The sequence below is a fragment of the Sinocyclocheilus grahami genome, unplaced genomic scaffold, assembly GCF_001515645.1.
Source record: "Sinocyclocheilus grahami isolate Dianchi unplaced genomic scaffold, SAMN03320097.WGS_v1.1 scaffold53.1, whole genome shotgun sequence".
NCBI classification, from domain to species: domain Eukaryota; kingdom Metazoa; phylum Chordata; class Actinopteri; order Cypriniformes; family Cyprinidae; genus Sinocyclocheilus; species Sinocyclocheilus grahami.
In genome coordinates this window covers 1,805,709-1,826,106 of record NW_015505232.1, presented here as the reverse complement: position 1 = coordinate 1,826,106, position 20,398 = coordinate 1,805,709, and the positions used below count along the sequence as shown (strand labels likewise).

Below are 20,398 nucleotides of genomic sequence, written 5' to 3'. Positions count from 1 at the left end.
TAACGCTGCATTTTGTTCTTCATGGGAAAGCAGTATTAAAGTGATTGGAGCAGAGCTAGTCAGTTTAGCGTTTAAGACATGGGCAACAGGTTACAGTCAAAAGATCATCTTCACCAACATCACATTATCTAAATATGGCACAGATAGTAAAAATTGTCCTTATTAAAATTTCCTCATACTTACAGACATAAATGACAAAATGCTCACCTATGAGGGCCAGAGGTGGCAGCTTGCCAGCATATTTTCCTTTGTCTAAGACTCTTTCCCATTTGTAGCTGATTGGGTCAGAACCATCTGTGGACTTGCAGCTAAGTCTGACATCACTTCCTTCCAGCAGACGACCCTCCATCCAACAGCGTGGTTTGGACGGCTTTACTACATTGCAAAAGAGAAAACACACAATGGTAAGGTAAACACTACATGATGGTATGAGTTTTTTGTATCAGTGTATAGGTATTTTAGCTGGAAATTCAATAACTGAATAATCACACAGTAATACATATATTTGGATAATCCTGTGAACTGTATATCACAATATAGGTATGGTAGCTGGAAATTCAACAAAGAATTGGCTTAAATATTAAACAGCCATGTAGGGATGCATATTTTTTAGATAATTCTGTGAATTTTATATCACAATATAGTCGATTTAGCTGGAAATTTAACAAAGAATTGTCTTAAATATTAAACATCCACATGGTAATACATATTTGTGGATAATCCTGTAAATTTGAGCATTTTAGCTGATAATTCAACAAAGAATTATATATTAAATAGCTACATGGTAATGCATATGTTTGGATAATTTAGTGAATTTTGTATCACAATATGGGCATTTTAGCTAGAAATTCAACAAAGAATTGTCTTAAATGTTAAATATCCATACAGTAATGCATATTTTTTTATAATCCTGTGAAGTTTACATCTTAATACAGACATTTTAACTGGAAATCCAACAAAGAATTGGCTAATGTATTAAATGACCAGGTAGTAATGCATATCTTGTTAACAAATTATGTATAAGTACAAAAAAAAATCATATTATGAAACACGAGTTAAAAGACTAAAAACACTGAGACTAATATTACAAAATGTACAGTGGTGGCCAAAATTATTAGAACACTAGTATTTTCTCTCACTGGATTACACTGCAAAAATCTCACTGGATTATTACAATTAATGGCAAAATGAATGTTTGGAAAGGTAAACTGATATTTCCTACTGACACACTACAGCAAAAGATAGAAATAACTGACTTAAAACCATGTTTTAATCATTTAAAATAATTTTGGCCACCACTTTATATTTTAAATTAATACTAAATTATAATGGAACAAGGATTTAAAGTATGCAAAACCAGGTCTGTACACTCACACATGCACTTTTACCCTTTTGCATCGTTCTCCATTTAGATCTATTTTTCCTCCCATCATGAACCTCTTAAAAAGCCATGTGATGGCAGCATGCTCTATAACATGAATCTGTAAAACAACCCGCAACCCGTTCATCATTCGGTCCTCGACCCCCCGCTCCTGCCCACCCCGGCCATCAGCATCTGCTCCTGCTGCCTCTATCTGCTGAGCCAGGACAATTTTGCCCTGGCACTCGCAGGGGGGGGGATGCAATTACAGCTGCTGAGTGGGATGCAGGTCCCCTCCATCTCCCAACTCTGTCAGGATCACTTACGGCGCACAGAGGAAGCTGCAGTTGCGTTCTCTGCCAAGCCATTATCTTTGTGTTGAACAAGACAAATGCTAATGTTTGCCCCTCGGAATCGAACGTGTCGTTTGAAAGCCACGGACCATTTATACAAATGCATGCGTAAATTTGTGGTGCTCTTAAATGTCTTTATGCAGCTGGCGAAGCGGTTAAGATGGAATGAAGGAATATAGAAAGAACCAATGGGGTGAAAACAGACATATAATGTTTGTATGCAGGACACATATTCACAATAATACATGTTGAATGAGTAACTAAGACTGATTTATGTGTTTTGGAAGTTCGACTATAGTGTGTCTTGTAAATGATGTACATTTCTACATGTGATGACTGCTTTTTCCCATGCTATCATGCGTAATGTGTCATTCTTATTGTCATGCAGTTGCTGAATGTCATTTCATGCCAAGATCAGGGCACAACTGGCACACTACGCCCAGGGACAACATCCTGGTGCTATTTTTGGACCCCTTACTCTGTGACATAAGCATCTGTCATGTCTTTATCGTTCCCTAGGCCTACAAGAGGAGTTAATTAAAGCCAAGCTGAGGGGCCAAAGACTCACAGAGTACGATGAGTTTGACTGTGTTCCAGTAGTACTTCCCGCCGTTCTTGACCTTACAGATGTATTCTCCAGAGTCGGTGAGTGAGAGGTCGCTGATCAAGAGCGAGGCGTCGCCTTTTAGATAGTCTCCCGCCAGGGACAGCCGCCCAGCTTCGCTCTCGTTGGGGTTGTAGATCCGACCGGCAAAGTATGTGATCACCTGGTGAAAGAGAAAACATACAGCGTGTTAATAAATACTGCTTTGATTAGGCTTGTGAAACTCTTTGCGCTAAGGGCGCAGTCCAGTGAGGGTTGAGTCACAGCCTGCAGTAGGATTCTGCTAAACTCTGATGTCACTGTGAATCAGGCCCTTCTTCAAACTAACATTAACTAATGGAACCTTATTGTAAAGTGTTACCATAAAAATATTAAACAGCTATTTTAAATCTTAATAATATTTCACATTATTACTGTTTTTGATCAAGTAAATGCAGACTTAGTGAGCATAAGATGCTTCTGTCAAAAATATAACATTTTAAAAACCACAACCTTTTGAACTGTTGTGCATAAATAAACTAAAACTATGCACCTTAAAGTTTGAAGTGCTGGTGGCGCTAAAGGGTTTGAGAGACAGGCCCCAAAATGATCATCTAAGCACATCAAAAACTCACCCCTAAAAACTAGCTCTCTCTCATTTAAAAGCTACATGCCATTTAGAAAAATAGCTCTGAGATGATTCATAACTGGCAGGAAGTTCAATCGGCAAAAGGTTTGACCCCTTCTTGTTGGATATAGTGTGTCAGGAAGGACCTCAGGGAGCAGCTTGAGCCGTGGCCAGATTAAAATGTATAACTTGTCCTCGGGCCAATTCCACATCATTCGGTCATAAAAGTAATTGTTAGGGGGGATACGAGGCAAAGCAGTGACATATTAAAAGCGAGCAGTTTTTACAGTGCTGATTGCAGCACCAGTTGATGGTGCAGTTTTCAGAAAGACAAGCAGCAAAAAAGTACTGCACTGCAGATCAGGGACTGTGGCGAAGGCCAGCATCAGCAGCGCAATGTCGCAGTGGCGGGAGATCAGATGCACACGCGCGCTCACGCTCACCACTTTCTGCCGTGAGCTGGATTTATGCAGCATCCATTCGATGTCCAGCAGGGAGATGTCGGCTTGCCACAGCTGGTGGTGGCACGGCAGCGTGGCGTTGTCTCCGACCACCCTTTTCATCTCCGTCTGGCCATTTGCCTGAAGCACACTCAGCAATACTGTGGAGAGAGAAACAAAGAGAGAAGAGGAAGCGTTAAGGCCCGATGCCAGGGAATAGTTAGGACTGAAGGGCTTTAGTTGGCTTTGCTGCAGGTTACAGAGGTAGACTGGGGGTTTTAGAAAGGGGCGTCTGGGATTTCATGTCACTGATCCACTGCACTCTCATCCAGAGCACAGAGGAGATGATTCAGAGGCCAGAGGCTCCATCAAGACAATCATTGTTAGATTCTCCAATAAATTCCTGGAATTTGGCAACGGTTTAACGGCTAAGCGGCCACTTGGAAATCAGCTCGATAACACAAGGGAGGGAATGGACTATTAGCGATTGCTGGAGACGAAGAAGGCCGTGTTTCTGAATTTATTGAGGTTGAAGCTGAATCTGTGGGCGTACGGAATCTGTGCTAATCTGTGTTACAACCCCAATTTCCCCCCATTCCGAACCATCACAGCCTCCCAGCATTTCCCATCACGACACATTTTCCACTCATCAAGCGATAAAACGCGGAGGGTGGACATCCCGCCGCGCCGCTACTGTACTTTAACACCCTTTGCGTTTGAACTTCTCTACATTAACACAGGGAGGCAACTAAATGAAGGCCAAGCTAATTAATTCCCAGCATGCATTCTGACTGCAGAAATAATGCCAACACTGGCAGATGACAAGCAGACAACTCTACACCTCAGCCATGCAAGAGTCTTCTGCTTGAATAATTCTGTTAATGTGAGGCAAATTATCAAATATCTTTGCTTTGGGCAACGATCAGAAGTGCCCTGCATATTGTTATATAAAAATAGCACGTTAACATATTGCAGAGCGTGAATGTTTCAAATACAATTATTTCACATTAATTCACTTTGGGGAAAATGTCTTCACTTTTGGCATGCAGTCTAAACAAATAATAGTCAAGGAGATGGTTCGTATCGCTTCGGGTTCATTTGTCACACTAGAAATAGAAGGCTAAACACTGCGGTGTTCTATGCAGTGCATTCTAATTGTATATTGAAAATTGTTAGCAAATCTAGTAGAAATCTGGTCAACTGTACAGTATATTGAAAATCTACATTTACATATTTGCACATTTGCTTTGGGCAACGATCAGAAGTGCCCTGCATATTGTTATATAAAAATAGCACGTTAACATATTGCAGAGCGTGAATGTTTCAAATACAATTATTTCACATTAATTCACTTTGGGGAAAATGTCTTCACTTTTGGCATGCAGTCTAAACAAATAATAGTCAAGGAGATGGTTCGTATCGCTTCGGGTTCATTTGTCACACTAGAAATAGAAGGCTAAACACTGCGGTGTTCTATGCAGTGCATTCTAATTGTATATTGAAAATTGTTAGCAAATCTAGTAGAAATCTGGTCAACTGTACAGTATATTGAAAATCTACAAAAAAAATAAAATATACATATTTGCATACCGCATACTACGTTCTTTATTTAAATAAAAGAAAGAAGAAGAAAAAAGATGATGGTATGACATTTCAAAAACATTCAGTGTGCCAAATATTTAGAAAATCATTCCAATAATCATAGACATTGGGCTGGAAAAAGAAAAAAAAAACACATAAATGACTACTTTGACAGTCTGTACTCAACGGTGTGGATTAAGCTAAATTATATATTTTCTATCTCATTTATCATCACTGAAATTTTAAGAAAAGATGGAAATCTAAAAATACAGAGCCCGGTCTCATTCTAACACACACTCATCACCTTAATTAAAATCACAATACCGCTAATTATCAGAATGGTGCATGTTGAACATTTCATTTTCTCCTCTTAATGCGGGATGACGTCATACCATGTGATATTTTAAGAACATCAAAGAGACTTCTCTGGCTGATTATTCAGTAAAAGCATCTCGGTATTAAATGGGTTAAAATGCAGGCAAGTTCAAATGGGTTCTGATGGAAGCAGGTGAATTCTGCAGGCCACAGATTTAATATGGGACGCATTACGATGATCAGGTTATTCTTCAAAGGAAATGATAAGATCAGATAAATCCTCATCTGCATGGCCTCGTGGTGTCATGGAAATCCATCTTTGATGTGCAGTGAAATAATAGAGATCTGGCATTCACTGCCTTGAAGTTAAGATTAGGAGAATGATGTGTGATTTACAGAGGTTTTAAAATAAAGTGTAATAAAATGAAAAGCTAGCTCTCAGAAGAAAGTGTGCCAGTTCTGAACGACTCGTACTGTGTTCACAGAATACCTGGATGAACTGCTACATTTGTCAGAATGTGCATTATACAACATTGTACTATTTACTGTATCCCATAATGCAATGCACTCAACCTAACCTGCCATATGCAGTGTGACAAGTGAACCAGGAGTAATCTGCCACAATTCTTAAGATCTTTTTCATTTGTTCGGACTGCCAAGTTGGTTTTGCTCAGGATTAAATTAAAAATGCAAAAGATCTATTTGTATTATTAATTATTATCTATTTTAGGATTTTATTCAAATAAATAAACAAATAAAGAAAATAAATATTTACACATTATCATTATTTATATTGGATTATTTGCTATTTAATAAATTATATAGCACACTTTTTAATTAATTAATGTATTATTATTACTACTACTACTAGTACGATGATGATGATATAAATATCAAGGACACATTACAACTGATCGGATTACTACAACACACAAAAAAAACGTGTCTACTACTGTTTAAAATCTTAATCGTTGCATAACGTATTTTTTAAACGCTAACTAGTATGCAGTAAACGGTACGCGGTGAGTAACGATCTGATCACTGATTGGTTAAAGTTATTCATGTCAACCAATCATGAGTCACTGTGTGCTCATTGGTGTACCAAAACATTTGGGAAATGCACCTAAAGAACATTTGTCAGGTACTACACCAGTCTGAAATCTTTGAAGCACACAGAGGTATCCATGTGTCTATTTTTAAACTGAAAGGAAGGTGCCTGTGGACCGGGTTGTGTTAAGTTCTCAGCTGGAAAAGGTTTGGATGAAATGGCCATGTTAATGCCTGCAGAGCGAGAAAGGCTGAGTGTTCATCTGTCATGTTCTGCCTCTCCTGGACTGCCATCAGCTGCAGCTTGAGATTTTCTAGCCCCTTTTGGCGCACTGTGGCTCAGGCTGGGGGGAAGGAGAGTGAAAGAGCGGCTCATTAACAATAGGAACCAAGCAGCTTGGCTGAGATGCTCCAAAAGCTGGTGGAAAAGCAGATTTCTATGAAGATGCCCTAGAGGGAGTTGTGCTCCAGTAAATTCTCCTCCCCATAGATCTCAGCAATCTTATTATAGAGCAGCCAATAGCACATATCACATCCATACCCTTCAAACTGTCCAAAGTCATGGTACATAGTCTTCCCTGTCTTTACACTGGCACTCGGGCTTCGCCACGGGAGAGAGCTGTGATCTCCCACCCAACAGCAACCTCCACATTCACAGCGAGAAGAGGAAAACAGATTAAAGATCTTGCAGCTGAGATCTAATTAATGGTTCTTGCATCCCTAAAACTATCACTAACCTTTTCCACACCATTTGTGCCACAGCTATTTTTTTCCCAACAAGTTGCTCAACACAACCTGGGGGAAAAAAAACTAGCGACGAAGCATTTTGTTATGCTACATTACTAATTCATTTCCACAGCTCAAGAGTTGAGCAAGACCAAACCTCAATCTCCCTCCTCCCTCATATGAGGCAGAGAAGTCCGATTCATTTTAGTGAGTCAGTTCATTCAGACGGTTTAAAAAATGTATTAATTGATTTGTTTCACTTCATTGATTCAAGCTTCGGTTATATAAACTAGATTTCAAGAATTAAGTGTAATGCAGTGTTGTTAGTTGTATACTAAATAAGATGTTGTGTTTTAAAGGGGTAGTTCACCAATAAACTGAAATTCAACTTATTTTAGCAAATGTGCAAATGTCTAAATAAATCAAGATAAATTTACTTGACATGAGATTAGAATGAAGTGAGTTTATGATTAAAACAATATAAAATATCTGCCAATTGGCTAAATAAAAATCAATTCTTCATACCCTTTTTTCCCCCTGTTGACAAATATTTGTTTTAAACTCAATTGTGTTCAATGCTTCATTTTACATTTGCATGTCAAGTAAATGTATCTTGATTTAAGGATTTTTAGATATTTATACTGGAAAACCAAAACACAGAGAAAGATATTTTTTTGCAATGCATGCAACATTTAATGCAAAGACTTTATGAATTTAAGACTTTTTTTAAACCTGCAGAAACCCTGTCGTTCCAAAAACATACACTGTAAAAAATGACCGTGAATTTAACGGTAAAAGACTGTAAAAATGCTACAGTAGAAACCTGTTAAATGGTTAACGGTAAATTCCCCTTCTATATACAGTGAAAAACTGTATTGGACATTAATTTTACGGTAGTATACCGTTTTTGGAAGTGAAAAAGACCATATAATTTACAGTGAATAACCGTAAATTGACATTCCCAGAATTCCCTGCGTTACATTTCAAATTTGATGTTTTTTTGTTGAAATAACTATGTTTCTTCTTAGTTTTTTCTTATCAGTTTTGTATATTAGGGTTGTGTGTTACACCTAATGTTGTTAAATGAATGTTTATTACATTATTTCAGTTTCATGTGTGTTACCATGATGGTGTTTAGTGTTTGTGTGAATGACACTGTGCACCTTCTATATATGCTATTATTTAAAAGCTGCTTGTGATGGGCTTTGGTTCATCATGTGACTCATCACCACCTGCATTTGGTGGTTATCAGTGTATTACAAAGTTACAAAACAGATTTCAGTACTTCAATAGGTTGGTATATTAACATTTTATCAGTTAATGAAATAACAGTATTTAACTGTAAATTTTAATTAAAACCGTAAAACCTAAAACGTTGCTACCGTATTTTTTACGGGATAATTCCGGCAACCACAGCTGCTGGTTTTTTACCGTAAATTTTATGGAATTTGTTTTACAGTGTATGACTATTATTTTTCTAAGTTGTAAAAGACAGTTTGTTGGAGTGTTTTACAAGAAAAAAAAAACTATTTCTGTCTTCCACTACAACATTTCAAGTTTAATTAAATGGGTTTCTTGCAGTTTCTTTGTACTTATTTGAGACATTTCTGAAAATTGTCAAACTTAAATCCATCAAATTGAAAAAATAAATCATACACCATAGAGTGCAGGTTTGGAACTACACGTCAATCACATTTTCTTCAGAAAATATAAACATCTAGTCATTCCTCCTTTTCTAGTTTTCTGAGAAACTTTACTATATACTCTGGAGTGATGAGGCCAGTCTACTGCCTTTTCGAATCAGCAAAGACAGAGGTAAAAGCTGAGAGAATGAGAGAAGGCACTTTGTTTTCCTGTTGTTGTGCTCACTCAGCTTTGCTGGAAACTGTAAAAGCACACAAACGGGAAGAGGGGGAGGTGGGTAGCTGATGATGTATGCTTGAGTGTATTTGGGGGTTGAGAGAAAGGAGAAAGGCAAGAACATATACAGATAAATGTGCTTTACCGTGCAGCGCAGTACATGGTTCATCTTAAGCCGGTTTACACTGCATTTATCTGTCAAGGTTCGGACTTTCTCTTGAAATATTACACTCCGCGCAGTTTAAAAGTTTAATATCACACATGAAAGTCTGGCGTCTCATGTGAACATCTTCCTAGAGTGAAACGCTCCACATTAAATCTGCATTTTATGTCTCCGCTGCCCAGATGAGTCCATTGAGCTATAAAAAAAGACAAAGACTGGTGCTGCATAACAGCAAGTGAACAGAAACGCAGCAGTAAATACAAGCGCTCTTTGGCCGCAGTGCTGACAGGTCAAGTGCAGGTTCATGGTTCTGCTCTTTCATTCTCACACAACACCAGACCAAAAACAACCTTGGACCATGTCTAATTTAGAGTTGTGTTGCTAGCTTAGACACGACTAGTGAACTGAAAATGGATCAGTATTGGAAGGATGCCTTAGTTGTGTTTACAAACTAAATCAAGCATTATCATACTTACAATTAGCGATGGGACAGTTCACCCCAAAGTTCACCATTTACTTACTTTTATGTCATTCTAATCCTATATTTCTTTCTTCTTGCAAATATTAAAAAAAATGCCAGAATATTACCAAACACCCTTGCAGTCCCATAGCAATGTTCTAACAACTAGGGCTGCAAGATTAATAAATAAATAAAACTGCAATAGGATTAGTGTGTGTATCAAACCGCAACGGCTGTGATTTAATCATATATTCGCTTTGAAATATGTGAAACCTGGACAGTGGAATGAGACACATGCATGAGACACAAAAGACGTAAACACAACGTTCAAACACATCCATCTAGAGAGTTTACATATCAAAACCAATGGAAAAGTAGCACAATAGAACAGAAAAACATGTTTCTAAGAGCTCCCTCCTGTTTTCCACCAAAATAAAAGAAAACGAAATAATGACAGCCATAAATATTATATAGTAAAAAATATAAAGTTGCTCTGAAATGATGGTTATATTATTCTTTTTAAATACTCTTTTGATTTTACAGCACAATATCACAATAGTAATATTTCTTATTTCAATTATTATTATTATTATTTTATTATTATTATTATAATCACGTTTTGGCCAAATTGTTAGGCCATACAAACAAGAATAGCAAACCTGGAGCTTTTTTAAAAAAACATTTTGCAATCAAATTCATTGTGATTAGAACCCTTTCGCCAATATCAAGGCTTTTCTGGCTATCATCTTTTCAAAAAAAGTACATGTAAACTTTCACTACACTCACACACAGTATTAAATCTTAAACGTATTCATCTGATATGATGTTCAGTGGTCACCTCAGGGACATTCGGCTCAGGAAAATATCAGATCTAGAGAAAGGAATATCCTGCTTAAAGATCTGAGTTTATCTTCTTTGTTGAGCTCATATCTACCTTGTGAAATCACATCACATCACCAATATTTCCCAATCAAATATTCTGCATAAACACTACTTTGCCTTCTATCTGGCCTGCCGGTGTGAGGTGTGGAATGTTTCCTTCCCATTAAATCCCAAGCCTTTGTTTCCAGTGACTGCAGGCGACACTTTGATGGCAGGAAGAATTCTCTAATCCCTTCCTGCTGCTGACGAGATTTCAGCTCGTGGCATCAACACCCATGAACACTACCTGATGCCCTGGTCCCTGCTATGCTGCCATCCAAACCACAGGGTGCTTGGTATGTGAAAAGAAAGAAGGCACAACAAAATACAAAATACTTCTTGAGGCAGGGATTGGACTCCTGTCTTCACTTTTTCTGGTTTTCAGCTGGGCCTCTGGAGGCTGATGAGCATCTCATTTGAATTGGAGGTGTTCAAGCAGGCGATGACACTCATGTGAAAAAGCTCATTATCTCCAGCTGAACACTGCATGTGTCAATCACTCTAGGTGACACGCAGAGAAAACAACACAATCATCTGCCTCACTGTTGGTGCACACCGAACACAATGTGACAAGGAACACAAGGAACTGAGTGTTATAATCAAACTTTTGCCTTATGAAATACAGTAGCTCCACAGGTTAGCTTATACTGTAAAAGATTCCTGTACTTGCGTTTAATCCAAAATAATGTGGCCCTGCATAATTCCTGGGCTTTCCTAGGAAATTGTCACATTCAGTAACGAGACTTTTAAATATCGGCATAAAATTTGGTTTAACTTACTATGGTCTAGGGCACCTACTTGATGTAACGTGATATTTAGAGGTAGGTACATCTGACATTTGTGGACCAGCTTTAAAATATCTAGTTTACTTGTCTCAAACCAAATCCATGAATAATGAAACCATTTATTTGCACACACGCTGCTGCACTGCACCTGATTCACTAAATAAATTATGCCAAAATATATACACTACCATTCAAACGTTTGGGGTTGGTAGGGTTTTAAAAAAAAAAGTTTTTGAAAAAAGTCTCTTCTGCTCACCAAGGCTGCATTTATTTGATCAAAAATACAGTAGTATTTATAGTTTTCTATTGTAATATATTTTAAAAAGTAATTTATTCCTCTGATGCAAAGCTGATTTTTCAGCATCATTACTCCAGTCTACATTGACACATGATCCTTCAGAAATCATTCTAATATGCTGATTTGCTGTTCAAGAAAAATGTCTTCTTATTATTTGAAAACGGGTGCTTAACATTGATGTGGAAACATCTTTTTCAAGAGTCTTTGATAAATAATATTAATATTAAAGAACAGCATTTATTTTAAACATGATTAATGTCTTTACTGTCACTTTTGAACAAGTTAATGCATCCTTGCTGAATAAAAGTAAAAGTAAAAATAAAAATTAAATAAAATTAAATTAAATAAAATACACATGAATGAAAATGGCTGAAAGACTCACAAACCTACAATTATATATAATAATGCAAAGCATTCACACAGCAAGTGTCCAACAGTCTTAAAGTTTATTTCCACGTTTTAGCTTTTATGGCTGGAAACAGTATGCATTAAAAGACGAAACTTCTTTCAGGTTTTAAAACATGCAAGCTGATAAAAGTTAAACACAGCACTCTAAAAATGCGGCAAAAAAATTTAGACACACACACTTCCATGAACACACACACTACTGTATGTGCTGTCCTGCTCTTCTTTAATGAGGAGATGTTGTAGAAATCTGCAGCACTGCAGATTCCGGATCAAACACAAAACCAGGGTGAAACGCTGCAATATTGACACCACCATATGCAATATTTTACACATCTGGACTAAAAATAATTTGGGGATACAGAATCACCCCCTCAGCAGATCGAACAAACCCTTCAGGATTTTCTGTAGTACTGATGATGAAAGCAAAGGAATGAATGAAAAAGAAAGTTTGATCACAAGAGAACTCTGATAGCTAGACTCAGCAGTCTCTCTCTCCACCTGGTCTGGATCAGCCACAGGATCAAAGCCCAGAGGGAAACCTGATTTCTGATGCGTCTGACAACATCAAGTCCACCTTGCAACTGCTACAGTCCTTTCAAACAGACTCTTTTTATAATTAAGCACCACGTTTGTGCAATATATATATATATATAATTTAAAGGGTTAGTTCACCCAAAAATGAAAATTCTGTCATTAACTGCCCACCCTCATGTCATTCCAAACCCATAAGACCTTCGTTCATCTTCGGAACACAAATTAAGATATTTTTGATGGAATTTGAGAGCTCTCTGACCGTCCATAGACAGCAAGGATATTACCACGATCAACGCACAGAAACGTAGCAAGGACATCGGTAAAATAGTCCATGTGACATCAGGGATTCAACTGTAATTTTACGAAGCTACGAGAATATTTTTTGTGCACAAAGAAAAAAATAATAACAATTTATTCAACAGTTCTTCTCCCCAATTACAATGTAATCAGCATTGTTTACTTTCAGTAGACAGCGTGCGCATGCCGATTACGTTGATTACGTTCTGGGGTCTCCAAAATGGCGGAAGACGGTAACTCGGGGAGAACAACTGTACGTACGTAGCTTCGTAAAATTACAGTTGAATCCCTGATGTCACGGACTATTTTACCGATGTCCTCGCTATCAGGGATTCAACTGTAATTTTACGAAGCTACGAGAATATTTTTTGTGCACAAAGAAAAAAATAATAACAATTTATTCAACAGTTCTTCTCCCCGATTACAATGTAATCAGCATTGTTTACTTTCAGTAGACAGCGTGCGCATGCCGATTACGTTGATTACGTTCTGGGGTCTCCAAAATGGCGGAAGACGGTAACTCGGGGAGAACAACTGTACGTAAGTAGCTTCGTAAAATTACAGTTGAATCCCTGATGTCACAGACTATTTTACCGATGTCCTCGCTATGTTTCTGTGCGTTGATCGTGGTAATATCCTTGCTGTCTATGGAGGGTCAGAGAGCTCTCAGATTCCATCAAAAATATCTTAATTTGTATTCCGAAGATGAACAAAGGTCTTACGGGTTTGGAACGACATGAGGGTAAGTAATTAATGACAGAATTTTCGTTTTTTTGGGTGAACTATCCCATCAAGTAAGGGATAATGCATGTCTACCTGTGTAATATCCCGCTTATTCCTTCGTCATTTGCCAGCATTGGCAAGTTAAAGCTGTTAATGATATTTATTTTCGTCAGTTACGCCTTGTTAGCGCTACCATTCTGCCCGCTTCAAATCAGACACAGAGATGAAATAGTGCGAAGATCACATTTATTTGAATGAATTATAGCATTTATTTGAATGAACTATCGATAGAGAGAGAGAGAGAGAGAGAGAAAAAGAGAGAGACGACAGTTGTGTGTGCATTACCTGTGTGCTGCGTCTGCCCGTCTCTCCACAAACAATGAATTACTTCAAAAACAGCGATTTTACCACCTCGTTGCTGAGCAATATAACGTAGCAATCTAGTATCTAGGCTTTTTTAATAATAAAAGTCACTGTGAAGCGTTGACAACAAGTTTGTGTGTGTGTGCACAGCAACTACTGTGGAACTATCTGTGCATTAAATGATTTTAATGCATACCTGCCAGCCAATCAGAATCGAGTATTCAGACAGACCACCGTATAAATACAATTATGTTCTTTTTTCTTGTCAGTGTCAGCTAATCATTGGCACATTGGTATTCTCTTCTAACATTCTTGACAGCAGTAATTCATGTGATCAAATGAGGGAGAAAAGTACATATCAAGACGTGCGCTGTAGTCAAGTGCACTTTCAGCATTTTAAAAAGCCAATTCAGGTATCTGGATCACAGTGGTGGAGCAATGTTGTATAGTACAGCATACAAAGTGTGCATTTTCACATAATTATTTTAGTGAACACAGACAGCACTTGCACATAAACAGCACTATCAGAGACCACAATTCATTCTTAGTGAATTCCCCCCTCAGTTTTGAAGCCATTTTATCTCCCATAAATATATTTTAGCCAACATCATAAATCCTTTTGACAGCTTTCTCTGTTTTGAGACATTTTCCTCTACTAGAGACAACACAATCGCATCTTAATCAATAACTATAGCGCATTTCCCACAGAAATCCTCAAATCAATAGCTAAACATATCTATCAATACCGGGCACAAGCAGTCACCCTGAATCAAAGTGCAAACAAAAGAGCAGACCAGACTTGCTCCCGTTCCACTGTCTGCTTGATGCAGGGCTACAGTTCGCCATTGACCTGCTCCGATCGATACTTTAATACACTTTTTATCCTGCCACGTCCATTTTGCTGCAATTTGCAACTTTCATTCCCATTAGGTAGAAAATCTAGCTGACTGTGGGGGAAAGCGGAAGAGGGAAAATGCATCTTTGTCTTCCCGAATCCATTGCTGACTGCTCAACACAAACAGCTCGGCCTGTACAAAAGCTAAATTACTGTATCCCTCGCGGTCACGTTGAGTTTCCTTTTCATCTAATGCAATTTACTATGCTAGGGGTTAGACAACATGGCTGGGGTTGTTTCACCACATGTAGAGTGGTATAAAAATATGAATAAATAAATACCACGGACAATAGTGTGTAAAAGTTTACTAATTGGAATGTAAGCCCTGAAGTCTAAACAGTTTTGTTATAAATTTGCTGGTACACACAATAAAAAAAACTGTGGTTTGGATCATCTGGTTGGACCTCACAGTTTGCGATGCAAAGAATGTCAGATGCTCTTAAAATCGTGCGGTACGGGCAAACCACTTTAGTGACAAGAACAATTTGTCTGGTGCCTTTCACTAGCGTGGCAGCAAGGTTAACCAAAGCATTCTGGGTTTTCACAAAGAGCAATGTGGAAACAACTCAACTGCTGAACGTTTGGCATTCCACGCTAATTAAAAACAGACTTTTAGTGCTCTTATTTGTACACTGCAGCACTCAAAAGCAGCACTTGCATTAAAACCAGCTTTAAGACCAAACCATTAGTGATAATTCATGCAAAAGGGTTGTAGGAAAACAAAAGTAGATATTTAGCAGAATGTCAGCTTGTTCCTACATAAAGTCATACAGGTACAGAATGACATCTCAGGGTAATAAACTTGCTCTGAAAAAATGAGCACATCAGCGTAACTCAGTAAAAATCCAGCATCTCTCAGTGTAATATAATATTCTTGTCATCTGCATGTATTTATAGCATCTCATTTGCAGTGCTTGGCTCACACAACTTTTAATAACAGCAAAAATTGCTTACTGTTGTAATAAAACTGTTTAAATGAAGTAAAGGTAAGACCAGCCTTTTCTCTTAAAGTCATCTCTAGATAATAATTCGTTCTAAACAGTGTTCTTTCACGATGGCATCACGGGCCCATTGCATTGCACAGATATGCTGCTCAACTGGGGTAAACGTGGGGTCACTGCAACACTCTGCTTGCATCTTTGACAAATTTGCTTTTCATAGATGTTTCGTAGCATTACTCTAGCAAGGTTTCTTGTAGTATTGCAACAAATTATGATTTTGCCATTTAATAATAATATAATAAAACGTTCTTACATCCTGCCTGATGTAATGTGCAAGTTAAAAGATCAAATCTAATATACAGTGGGTACGGAAAGTATTCAGACCCCCTTACATTTTTCACTCTTTGTTATATTGCAGCCATTTGCTAAAATCATTTAAGTTAACTTTTTTTCCTCATTAATGTACACACAGCACCCCATATTGACAGAAAAACACAGAATTGTTGACATTTTTGCAGATTTATTAAAAAAGAAAAACTGAAATATCACATGGTCCTAAGTATTCAGACCCTTTGCTGTGACACTCATATATTTAACTCAGGTGCTGTCCATTTCTTCTGATCATCCTTGAGATGGTTCTACACCTTCATTTGAGTCCAGCTGTGTTTGATTATACTGATTGGACTTGATTAGGAAAGCCACACACCTGTCTATATAAGACCTGCATAAATCTGCAAAAATGTCAACAATTCTGTGTTTTTCTGTCAATATGGGGTGCTGTGTGTACATTAATGAGGAAAAAAAATTTACTTAAATGATTTTAGCAAATGGGTGCAATATAACAAAGAGTGAAAAATTTAAGGGGGTCTGAATACTTTCCGTACCCACTGTATGTATATTAAAACACCTTATTTTGAACATAAGCATGAGCACAGCTATTTTTATTTTGAATGTGCATGGCTTCCGGTGTCAGATGCTTGCACTTATTTTGGCTGCACAAAAACGGTCCATTATGATGCTTGATATTGCATACGGGTATTTATCGTCATATTATTTTTTATTAATTATCGTATTCTTAAACACACTGGTTTGTGGAACAAATAGTTGACTGTTTAATGCACTTCATTATTCTTCTAGTTATTTACCTATAGTATCTAGGGAATCGGACGTCTTGCACATTTACAGAAAATAGAAAAAAATGTAAATTGAAAAACAATGTGGCTGCATAAAGCTAACATTTTATGGCTTTGTTCCAAAACCTAATGAGCTACTTTGCTGTCTTGAGTGATCTACATAGGTAAAAACTCTTCACCTTATACAAAAATGGCAAACTGCATAGGATATCCAACTCCTAGAAGTTTGGTTTTAGTACAAATATTTCATTTGAATTATATTGATTTATTTTAGCATTACTTTTTGGTGCTGAATGAAATATACTATAAGCATATTTATAAAAAAAAAAAAAAAAAAGTATTGTGGCGTCTGATATATTGGATGGATTTTTTCCACTGAGCTTGTTGCTATACGTTCTGGAATTTCCATCTCCATAAAGGATACATGCTGGAATTGGGTGAATGCCTATGATGTCCACTCGTTTTAGAGATTTGGAGCACAGTCTATTGCCCTGTCCACACGAACACGTTTTTTTTTTTTTAAAACCGCAGCGTTTTCTACGCGGTTAGGCCGTTCATCCACACGCAAACGCAGCACCAGTTCACTGAAACCGAACATTTTTGAAAATGCCTGCCAGGGTGAAGATTTTAAAAAACTTTGATTGCAGTGTTATCGTGTAGACAGCGAAACCAGAGGTTTTGGCTTGTGACGTCGGAGCATGCGCTGTTATCTCCGCCTACTGGAAACTTTTTCAGGCTTCTGATTGGCCAGCATGGCTTTACGGTTGAGATTATATCGCCACCTGTTAGTTAGGCATGCTCTTGACAGTGCTTCATAGCATGCATTTGCGTTTTCATGTGGACGGAGATTTTTTTTTAAAATGCAAGAAGGAAAAACTCTGTCTATAAAAATACCCGTGTACGTGTGGACATGGCCTATATGTAGCCTAAATGTCCTCTGTTATGATTGGCTAACATCTCTGTATACGAAATGAGTGACAATAGCATTCGAGAATTGGAGCCTTGTGTTAAAAAAGAACACTGAAAAAAAAAAAACAAGGAAATGCTTTTTGTCGTATGATGTCCTCTCTAAAAACGATAAAACAGCATTAGATTTGGATTCAGCCCAAAACCAAGCCATTTTAAAACTCTATCACCAGTGGGATCATGACCTCCTTTGTCCCTCAGGTAAGCAGCTCATGGCCATGATCTGCACTATTCTCCACATGCGAGGAGTCCAAAAGCACGCCGGGAGCTTGGAAGCAGATGAATGAAGCTCTCATGTTAAGCCCTCGCTGGGCTAGTGTTTCAGCCGCTGCAGCTAGATTGAAACAATGTGTGGGGAAAGTGGGCTAGAGCCTCTTGTTCCTGCAGGGCACTAGACAAAAAAAACAACCTTTTACCTTCTCCACCCAGCAGTTACAATTGAGATGTGAAATGCTTCGCCAATTTGCCCAATTTATTTTCCAGTAAATGTGAGTTCCAGCAAACAAGGCACACGTGAAAAGACTGTAATACAACACATTTAAGTAGTGCAGTATGTGCAGGGAAAGAATCAGTCATGCCATTACAGCTGTGATTGTTATCCATCCATCTTCACCCTCATGATGAAAACAAACGCCTCCATCACGATTCATCATCAAATCCACAGCCGCAAGACAACAGTCGAGTGCTCGAAACATCACGAGCCATCAAATGAAATCAGACTGGAGCCTCTTTCCGCTCTGAGATGCTGCTCTCAAAAATCATTTCAGCTTGGACATGCTCAGCACTTTTGTTGTTCACTATAAGAAAAATAACAGTGTACCGATAAAAAGCGTACTGACCAAACTGTCTAAACTATTCTGAACTGACACATTTGTCTAGAAGATATATTTTTTCTCCAGAGGAAAAACAGGGCCACTTGTTGGATGGTTTATTAAAGGAATGTTCCAGTTTCAAAACAAGCCAACTTCGATCAACAGCATCAGTGCTGTCCAAAACCACAGAAACTTATTTTGAATCAAGCAAAAATTGTGTTTACAGTATTGCACTTACAATGGAAGTCTATAAAGCAAGGAAAAGGGAATGTGCAGCTCATATTTATAAGATTTATATGTTTTTTTATGCTAACCAGGGCTCAATTTAATTGATTGAAATTACAGTAAAAACAGTAATATTGTGAAATTACAAATTTAAAATATTTTATATGTTTATGTATTTTAAAATGCAATTCCTGTGATGGCAAAGCTACATTTTCAACAGGCATTACTACAGTTTCAGTGTCAAATCCTTCAGGTGCTTATTTGGTAAGAAATATTTCTTCTTATTATCAATGTTGAGAACTGTTGTGCTGCTTAATATTTTTGTGGAAACCATGATCCATCTTTTTCAGGATTCTCTGAATAGAAGGATCAAAAGAACAGTGTTGTAATCTATACTTGTGATACGGTCTGTTTATTATTAAATGGTGTGCATTTTCCAATAGACCTTTATTATAAGCGCAATTTTTGCTCATTTCTACAAAGTGATTGATTATTTGAAATTAATTTCCGTGTTTAGCTTGTAATTAAACCTGGAACCATCCTTTAAGAGCCTCCCACTGCTTAAAACTGCCTGCAAATAAATAAAACACAATCCCTGAGGCAGAATCAGTGCAAACCCCATCCTCAGTGTGCTGAAACAAACACTAGATATTCTCAACACTGCAAAAAAATTGGCTGAGACAATAATAAATAAATAAATGAATCAATGGAGCAAGATTTATGCTTAGAACAAGTGCAAAAATCTGCATATGGAACAAAACAAAATGTACTTACATTCAAAACATTTTCTGGAAAGTCTAATATATACATTTTTGCTTCTCAGGAACACTTTTTTAAAGATTGTAGACAGACAGATCACTAAAACGGAGCATTGCTTGAATCTGGGAAACCAAAACACTCATTGTCAGATTCACCGAAGCAAACAGTATTAATTGTGTTGTCATCACTTAACTCATTAGCACTAAATCAGCCTCCTCTCGTTCACGGCCATTGAACCGTGAGCAGATACATCAAGACGGTCCAATCACACATGGATAGGTGAATAACAGTTAGAGACGTGACAGCCACGGATACAGTCTGTCCACCTGGCTGCTCGACGCAGGAGTGAACAGGTTTGTTTTGAACTGAGAGCTTTCTACATCACTGACCACATTTGAAACCCCCTATGGAGACTCCACAGAAACCCAAAGAAACAGTTTGGAAGAACAGAAATGTTGTATTTCTCCATTAGGGAATAAATGCCACAATTACTGTATTTTAAGCCGCAATGTGGTGTAGCGCAGAGCTGACAATCCCTGTCGTTCTTGATCAGGATTCATGGGCTGTGACACAGCCGGCCGAATGCCAAGACCATGACGAAATGTTTCCCTTAATTCAACAACAACAAATTATTAAATCATTGCCAAAGAAGCTGTGGCCGATGAGAATGAACTGCAGTGCAGTATATATATATATATATATATATATATATATATATTTCTATGATATAGCAAATAAAGACACCACTGTTCGGGAGCACAATGATGGCACTGATCCAGCCCACCAGAACACCAGAGCAGCACACACACACACACACACACA

At 37.7% G+C, this 20,398-nt stretch overlaps 1 protein-coding gene across 1 annotated transcript in view; it reads right to left on the bottom strand.

The window, feature by feature from the left end:
• LOC107583395 (CXADR-like membrane protein) overlaps positions 1-20,398 on the bottom strand; it is a 58,773-nt gene that overhangs the window by 7,448 nt on the left and 30,927 nt on the right. Inside the window, exons 2-4 of the mRNA XM_016269591.1 lie at positions 3,368-3,525; positions 2,282-2,480; positions 208-375 (exon numbers count right to left, since the gene is read on the bottom strand). Of these exons, the coding sequence (XP_016125077.1) occupies positions 208-375; positions 2,282-2,480; positions 3,368-3,525 (525 nt within the window). The remainder of the gene's footprint in view (positions 1-207; positions 376-2,281; positions 2,481-3,367; positions 3,526-20,398) is intronic.